Source organism: Scyliorhinus torazame, chromosome 4 (assembly GCF_047496885.1).
Source record: "Scyliorhinus torazame isolate Kashiwa2021f chromosome 4, sScyTor2.1, whole genome shotgun sequence".
Lineage (NCBI taxonomy): Eukaryota > Metazoa > Chordata > Chondrichthyes > Carcharhiniformes > Scyliorhinidae > Scyliorhinus > Scyliorhinus torazame.
The window spans coordinates 109,992,312-110,001,462 of NC_092710.1; the positions used below are offsets into that span (position 1 = coordinate 109,992,312).

The 9,151-nt window shown below is 41.8% G+C and overlaps 1 protein-coding gene across 2 annotated transcripts in view; it reads left to right on the forward strand.

Moving 5' to 3' along the window:
- Positions 1 to 7,852, forward strand: part of spast (spastin) — a 76,336-nt gene extending 68,484 nt beyond the window's left edge. For both annotated transcript variants that reach the window (XM_072498476.1, XM_072498477.1), the window contains 2 exons: positions 4,792 to 4,832; positions 5,148 to 7,852. In XM_072498476.1, coding sequence (XP_072354577.1) covers positions 4,792 to 4,832; positions 5,148 to 5,276 — 170 coding nt within the window. In that variant the 3' untranslated portion in view covers positions 5,277 to 7,852. The remainder of the gene's footprint in view (positions 1 to 4,791; positions 4,833 to 5,147) is intronic.
- The last annotated feature ends 1,299 nt before the right edge of the window (positions 7,853 to 9,151 follow it).

Sequence of the window (9,151 nt, forward strand, 5' to 3'; positions counted from 1 at the left end):
ATCCCTCGTCACTGGAAACATTTTTCCTTATCTACAGTTGTCAAAGCCCTTCATAACTTACATTTATTAAATGTATTTAACTTGCTCTGGTCTAGGGAGGACAAGCCCTGCTTCTCCAGCCTCTCCACATAACCAAATGTCTTTATCACTGGTACTGTTCTAGTAAATTCCTCCTGAACCCTGACGGCTTCCTGAAGTGTAGTACCCAGAATTGGACACTATTCTTCACCTTTATTTACTGCTGCTGCCTGGAAGATGAAGGAAAAGGATGGGATAGTGCTGTCATGAGAAATGATATTGGCACTGAAGATCAAGACATGGAATTCGTCTGGGTAGAAATAAGGAATAGCAAGGGAAAGAAGTCCCTAGTGGAAGTAATCTATAGGTCCCCTAATAGTAGTTCTACAGTAGGACACACAGTATAAACCAGGAAATACTGGGGGCTTGTAAGAAAGGTACGACAATAATCATGGATGATTTTAAATCTGCATTTAGACTAGATTAATCAAATTGGTAAGGGTAGCCTCAAGGGAGCGTTAGCGTGTATTCAAGATTGTTTTTTTGAACAATATGTTATCGAACCAACCAGGGAGCAGTCTATTTTGGATTTAGTATTGTGTAATAAGATGGAATTAATTAATTATCTTGTCATGAAGGATCTTCTAGGGAAGAGTGATCATTGCATGCTTTAATTTCATTAAGTCTGAAGGCAAGAAACTTGAGTCCCATACTAGTGTTCAGGTGTTAAACCAAGATAATTGCATAGGCAGGAGAACAGATTTCGCCCTCGTAGACTGGGCAGAAAGACTAAAGGTTCAACAGTGGCAGACAGAGATATTCACTTCCTCCCAACTAGAATATATTCCATAGAGGAAGAAAGATTGTAAGAGGGGGTAAATGCTTCCGTGGCTCAGCAAGGACATTAAAGATAGCATAAAAGAAAAAACAAAGGCATACCATATTGCAAAGGTCTGTGGCAAGCTGGAAGAATGGAAAACTTTTAAAAACTAACAAAACTTGACTAAAAAGTAATAAGAGCAAAGCTAAATTATGAAAGAAATCTAGTGCAAAATATAAAAACGGATAGCAAAAGATTCTATAAGTATTAAAAAAAGGAAGAGTAGCTATAACCAACGAGATTGGGGAACACATGGCAGAGACACTAAATCAATATTTTCACGTCCGTTTTCATGGAGGACACTAGAACCATCCCTATAGTACAGGTAATGCAGAGGTTGTTGAAAAGGAAGAACTTAAAAACAATTGCCATCAGTAGGGGAAAAGAAAACTATTGAGATTAAAGGCAGTCAAGTCCCCAGGCCTACATCCTAGGGTCTTAAAGGAAGTGGCAGCATTGTTTTAAAAAATATATATATTTACGGGATGTGGGCGTTGGTAGTGCGACCAGCATTTGTTGCCCATCCCTAGTTGCCCTTCAGAAGGTGGTGGTGAGTTGCCTTCTTGAACCACTGCAGTCCTTGAGATGTAGGTACACCCACTGTGCTGGTAGGGAGGGAGCTCCAGGATGTTGCCCCAGTGACAGTGAAGGAATTGCAATATATTTCCAAGTCAGGGTGGTGAGTGACTTGGAGGGGAACCTCCAGGTGGTGGGGTTCCCAGGTATCTGATGCTCTTGTCCTTCTAGATGGTAGTGGTTGTGGGTTTGGAAGGTGCTGTCTAAGGAACCTCAGTGAACTACTGCAGTGCATCTTGTAGGTGGTACACACGGCTACCATTGTTCGTCGGTGGTGGAGGGTTTGAATGCTTGTGAAAGGGGGGGCAATCAAGCGGACTGCTTTGTCCTGGATGGTGCTGAGCTTCGAGTGTTGTTGGAGTTGCACTCATCGAGGCAAGTGGAGAGTATTCCATTACACTCCTGACTTGTGCCTTGTAGATGGTGGACAGGCTTTGTGGGGTCAGGAGGTGAGTTACTCGCCGTAGGATTCCTAGCCTTTGATCTGCCCTGGTAGCCACAGTATTAATATGGCTAGTCCAGTTCAGTTTCTGATCAATAGTAATCCTGAGGATGTTGATTCTGGGAGATTTGGCAATGGTAATGCCATTGAATGTCATGGTGCGGTGGTTCGATCCTCTCTTGCAGGAAATGGTCATTGCCTGGCACTTGTGTGGTGCGAATCTAACTTGCCACTTGTCAGCCCAAGCCTTGATATTGTCCAGATCTTGCTGCATTTGGACATGGATGGCTTCATTGTCTGAGGAGTCGCAAATGGTGTTGAACATTGTGCAGTCATCCGCAAACATCCCCACTTCTGATGTCTTGATGGAACGGAGGTCATTGATGAAGCGGCTGGGATATGGTTATACCATTATAAAATTCCCTGGAATCTGGAAAGATTCTAGTGGATTGGAAAAAGACTAATGTAACGCCACTATTCAAAAAGGGAGAAGGGCAGAAAGTAGAAAACTATAGACCAGTCAGTTTAACGTCTGTAGTTGGGAAACTGTTGGAATCCATTATTAAGGAAGTAGCAATGAGGCATTTGGAAAGTCAAAACACAAACCATCAGTCAGCATGATTTTATGATGGGTAAATCATGTTTGACTAATTTGCTAGAGTTCTTTGAAGATGTAATAAGCAAAGTGGATAATAGGGATCATGTAGATGTAGTGTATCTACAGTTCCAGAAGGCATTTGAAAAGGTGCCGCACAAAAGGTTAATACATAAGGTAAGATCCCACGGGGTTGGGGGTAACATATTAGCTTGGATAGAAGACTGGCTAACCGACAGAAAACAAAGAGGGGGATAAATGGGTCTTTTTCTGATCGGCAAGTTGTAACTCGTGGTGTGCCACAGTGTTTGGCCGTCGGGTCCCAAACTATTTGCAATCTATATTAATGACTTGGATGCAGGGTTAGAAGATACTATAGCCAAGTTTGAGATGACATTAAAATAGATGGGGAAGCAAGTTGCAATGAGGAAATAAGAAATTTACATACGGATAGGTTAGGTGCGTGAGCCAAAGTTTGGCAGATGGAATTTAACATAGATACGTGTGAGGTTATTCATTTTGGTCGGAGAAAAAATGGCAACTTGTTATTTAAGCGGCAAAAAACTTCAAAATGCTTTGGTGCAGAGGGATCTGGGTGTCCTTGTGCATGAATCACAAAGTTAGTATGCAGCTGCAGCAAGTGGTAAGGCAAGCAAATGGAATTTTGGCATTCATTGCTAATGGAATAGAGTATAAAAGTAGGGAAGTGCTGTTGCAACTGTCTGGCATTGGCGAGACCGCATCTGGAATTCTGTGCACAGTTTTGCTCCCCTTTCGAAAGGAAGTAAATGCACTAGAGACGGTTCAGAGAAAAGGTTCATTAGATTGATTCCAGGAATGGAGGAAGTACTTGTCTTATGAAGAGATTGGGCAGTTTAGGCCTATACCCACGAGTTTAGAAGAATGAGAGGCGATCCAATTGAGGTATAGGAGATTGACAGAGTAGATGGGTGGCACGGTAGTACAGTGGTTAGCACTGTTGCTTCACAGCATCAGGGACCCCGGTTTGATTCCTGGTATGGGTCACACTGTGGAGTCTGCAGGTTCTCCCTTTGTCTGCGTGGGTTTCTTCCGGGTGTTCCGGTTTCCTCCCACAAGTCCCGGAAGACATGCTGTTAGGTGAATTGTACATTCTGAATTCACCGTCAGTGTATCCGAACAGGCGCCTGAGTGTGGCGACTAGGGGATTTTCACAGTAACTTCATTGCAGTATTAATGCAAGCCTACTTGTGACACTAATAAAGATTATTATTATGTAGAGTGGGTGTTTCCCCCTTGTTGGACATTCTAGAATGGAATTAGTCAAAGGGTCGTAAATCTGTGGAATTTTTTACCCCAGAGTATAGTGGACACCGGAACACTAAACAGATTTAAGGAAGAGATGAATAGGTTTTTAATTAGTAGCAGGATGAAGGATTATTGGGGCGAGCAGGGAAGCCAATATGAGGTCAGCCATGATCGTATTTAATAGTGGAGCAGACAAGAGGAGCTTAATTGCCCACTCCTGCTCCTATTTCTTAAGTTCTTAAATAGCTATTTAGACAGCTGAAGATGTAACTGAAAGACTAGAGAAGCTGTTTTATAAGTAACTGTGATAGCTTTTACTTACTTTGTATTATGTTGCTATCCCCCACTCTATATTTTACTGGAGCATGCACCATGCTCTACATGGAGACTTTGTTTGCTATAGTTTTGCTGTAGAACCCAGACTGCAGCTGTGCTACATCCCAATCAAAGACTCAAATCATTGAAGACTGCCCCTGACCGAATTCAGCGGTGTAGCTCCATTTACCACTGCAGAAGCTATTGCCTGGCATGGCGATTACTGCATATGCTGGGGGGAAAAATAGTCTTGCCTTTGAAAGCTTCGGTCCTGCCCCACTTCCAATTCGTTCGTTCGCGCAGTGTGTCAATAATTAATCTTTAAAAAAATTAATTTTGTGCATAATAGTTGTCGATGACAAAGCCAGCATTACTTGCCCATCCTTCGTTACCTTGAGATGGTGGTGCTAATGGTTTAGCACAACTGAGAGTCAGACCACTTCAGAGATCATTTTGTTGTTCCAGGACTGAGTCTCACCAGGCCCAAGCTGGGTAAAAACAGCAGGCTTCCTGCCCTAAAGGATTATTAATGAATCAGCTGGGCTTTTACGACAATCTGACTGCTTTGCAGTCACTTTTCCTAGACTCAAAAGTGCCGAGGTGTTCATTATATGTTATTTCAAACTCTGGTTTTAAGTTTTTCAATTGTTAAAATTACATCTTTTCCTTTTTGTTCAGAGCTGAAGCCAGACGAAGTGAGGAATATGGCGGCTAGTGAGGTATGGTTCACTTCTCCTATGTTTAAAACAATCCCATGTGCGAAATTGCTGGTGTTAACATACCCTTCTTCAGCAGCGTAGATTGCTTCATTAGAACATCATTCCAAGGATGGGGTTTTGATCATTTTGTTCCTCTGCTGGTAAACCATACATGTTGATATGCTCATGGTAGAGTTATAAGGAGACTATAGGTGAAGGATAAGATTGGGCTGGCGCGGTGTTGGTGATGAACCAAGGGAGTGTTGTGTGTGAGAGTTACTACATGCTGCTTAACCAGACCCGACTTTGTAACCTTTATTCTTCTGCCTGTCCAAGGTGAGAACGATCAGACTGACTGACTTTGAAGACTCAAGGAGGAAGATCAAACGCAGTGTGGGCTCTCAGACTCTGGAAGGGTACAAACGCTGGAATGAGGAATATGGAGACACTGCTGTTAACTCATGAGGTGCCAAACCAGCACAGGCTCTGATCGCTGCTGTAAGGGACTATTCTTGATCAGAGTGTACCGTCAGTTATCAGCACCAACTGGCACTTGGCTCCTCTGGCCTTCAACAGGACACCCAGAGTTGTTTCATTACAGATTCTTACGCCGAATCAGGAGCACGAAAACTGACGGGACAAGTTTACAAGACGGAATCCTTTCTATGACGTGCTATATCCTTTTTAAAATTGATTTTCAGGAATCTTCGTGCCTCTGGATCTGGGACCATGTAGCTGGCTGTCAGTGAAAATGGAATTTAGGGTCAAGCGAGTTTAAAAATATTTCATGATTTGTATATTTTGTTTCTGGTGTAAAACAAGTCGGCCCCTGTTCAGAGTATACACATTAGAAGCGCAGCCGTAGGAAGACTTGTGCCTTAAGTTTGCAGTACATTTGCTTGCCCTAGTGTGTTTGGTCCCTTTGCTCCCCGTGCCCAATCTATCTTAAAAGGTGCACTGGCATTATTCATTCCTAACTGATTATCAGCAGTGCCAAATAAGTTGCTGGTTGCACACTTGGAAATGGATTCTTTGAAAGAAGACCATTTGCAATGCTTGCCAGGTGCTGAAAGTATTTCTCCCATAATATCAAGTAGCTGGTCTCTTGATTTCTGAACAAGTCCACTGATAAGTTATTTTGCTTCAGTTGTTTGATATTTCAGTGCAGCTTTTCTTTGGTCGACTTAGCACAAAAAGTATACAGGTGTTGGAGGAATAGCACAACACGATTGCATTCAAACTTCCAGTTTAGTGCATGGTTTCCCTACCATTACAAGATAAACAGGTCTTATCACAAAATTCAACATTATCAAAACTGATACTTCAGTTAATCTTCTAAGTAAATAATTTCTTCACATAACTGAATCCATTGAAAATATTGTCACGGGGGTGGGGTGGGTAAAATGTTCTGAACCGGGATTTCACAATATTGAGTCAAAGACTCAGCCCTTCAAAATGCCTGTCTTTAATATAAACATGAGGCTTGGTGTAATTCTCTTCCTCTTGTAAATCATTGTGAGCAACCCAATAGGAGATTTGATTTGCCAGTCATTTTTCAAGAAACACATCTGGTAGTGTATTTCCTGCCCATCGCATTTCCATGTCTAACTCAACTTTCTGCTGCAACTCAGGAAATTGTATACAGAAGAAGAACTCCAGAAACAGTCTGTCCATTTCCTTTAACCATCCTTAACTGGGTGGCTTCATGTAATGTCTTTAAATGACCTCTATATTGACCCCTGTGTGAGCAATTCCATCATTTAGCCTTTAAAGTCACTTTACTTAGTGCAATGCCCCTGACCAAACAACAGCCCTCATGTTCAGTCTTGTGTGAATAATGTCACAGGAGGTTCACTAGGTAATATCAAAATTGGATGTCACACTCCAGCCAACACACTTTTTTGTTATAGTATAAAATAATATGTAGCAGTGACAGTACTCAGTTGACTGCAAAGTACTTTGGGATGCCCTGATCGAATGAAAGGCATGTTATACGTGCAAGACTTTCTTTCCCAGAGAAACGTGTTACTGTGAAACCTAAAACGTACAATGCAACAGTTCTCTGACCCTAGACTAGTTATAGTTACCTGCATTTGACCATTTAAGGAGTTGGTAACAGGTTATTCACTTCATTTTTGCAAACATTTCTAGTGACCTTGCAAAGCATTAATATGACATTATCAGAACCCTTGTCATCGTCCCTTTAACTACACCTTGTGATATCAGTCTTTCCAAATGAAATTTTTTTCATTCTGATACCTGAGTAGATTTGCAGGTTTTAAATGACCTTTGTACCAACTCTACCTCACAAAATGGCTGTGATTTCTTAAGCCATACAGCTACCTACCCACTTATACCTTTTGATTATGCGATGAACAGTTGGTCCCTTTCCTGTGAAACTCCAGACCAAACAATTTGAAGGGGCCTCTTTATTTTTCTTTTGTAACCATTGAAAGCTTTTCTGCTGCAGGACCCGTGGCCGAAGGCAGTGAGAGCAAATGCAGAGCTGAATTCAGAAAGCCCTGAAATATTAAACAGCCTGAAGGTAACTACCATATACCTTGGCTATTGAGTTTAATCTGTGCATTGAAACTAACTCTTTTTCCATTGCAAACTTTCCAGCAGCAAGCTTTCAGACTGCAAACCAACGCTGCCAAAATTCTTGTCAACATGACCATTAACTAGCAGAAAGCAATTAATTGATATGCGTGGTCTCTTTCTAACTTTGATAACTTTTTGATGACATTTTAACAGATTTGTACATCATTGCTTTGAATTTGACGTGAGTAGGAAGTTTAAATCTGAGCATGATGTTCAGGAGTAGGCAGTGATTTTATTTGTTTTATTTTAGCACTGTTGTCTTTCCAGTGCCCTGGTACTGCTGAAACCGGTATAGAGAAAGATAAAATGTTCCAATTAGTAAATATTGTATTTTTGGCACTTTTATTTTTATTTTTTGTAAGCACATGCATGAGCGATTTATTTTGATCCATTTGTTTTTTTTGTGTCTAATATATTGATAAATAAAAAATTTAATTCGATGTTTGGAAGTTGAAGTTTGTGGTTTATTTTGTTGTTGCAAAGCCAAATGGCCTCTCGGGCAAGAAAATCACTGTAGGTTGTGAGGATGTCTGCGCCAGCTAGCTATTTTGGAAAGCAGCAGAGAAAATGGCCCAATGTTGGATTGAACAACAACATCTTGCATTCACACAGCACCATTAGCCCCTTAAAGAAAAACCAACTGGGCGGCAAGGTTGCACAGTGGTTAGCACTTCTGCCTCATAGCGGCAGGGACCTGGGTTCAATTCCGGCCTTGGGTGACCATCTGTGTGGAGTTTGCACCTTCTCCCCGTGTCTGCTTGGGTTTCCTCCCACAATCCAAAGATGTGCAGGTTAGATGCGGTTACAGGGATATGGCGGAGGAGTAGCCCTAGTTAGGGTGCTCTTTTGGAGGGTCAGTGTAGACTCGATCGGCTGAATCGTCTTCTGCACTGTAGGGATTTTATGAAGCTGCTGAAAACAAAATTTAACACCAAATCTCCGGGGGGGGGGGGGGGGGGGGGGCATTAAAAGCCTGGTCAAAGATCGGTTTAAATTACCGATTTTTAAAAAGGAGAAAGACGAAGAGGTTACCGAGGGTATTCCCTCTCGATGGCAGTTGAAATTACAGCCACCAATGGCAGAGCAATTTTGTGCAAGGGACCATAATTGAAAGAACGTGGAGATCTCTGAGGATTGTAGGGCTAGAGGATATTGCTGAGCTAGGGAAGTGAGTGATTTTTAATCCAGGATATATGAATTGTAAATTTGTGATGTAGCTGGGTGGGAATCAAATGTAGGTCAATGAGCACAGGGTGATGGTGCTTAAGATATTAAGCACCGGTTAAGATACTAAGCGCAGAGTTTTGGATTAGCTCAAATTTACGGAGGATGGGCGGTGAGCGGCTGGCTAAGAAACCATTGGAATGGTCCACATCTAGGCATAACAAAAGGTGTGAATGATCGTTTCAGCATCAGATGTATTTATGGCAGGGGCAGGTGGCAATATTACAGAAATTAAACTAGACAATCTTAATGGAGAGGGTATGGCTAAATGTAATACTGAATTGCTTTCTGACTTTCCAGCTATGTAAGCTGCAAGTTTCAAACTTTACAAGCAAGCGGTCAAAGCTGCTGTACATTTTTTTTTTTAAATGATCCGCACTACCGCAAATTCCCCTGCAGGTGTCATTGTTCCTTTATTATCAAAATGAGGAATGGCATTATGTTGAATGGAGTGGAATCATCTGAGCTGCTACTTAATATCCTTTACCCTGCACCGCTACCTCCTCTTACCCATT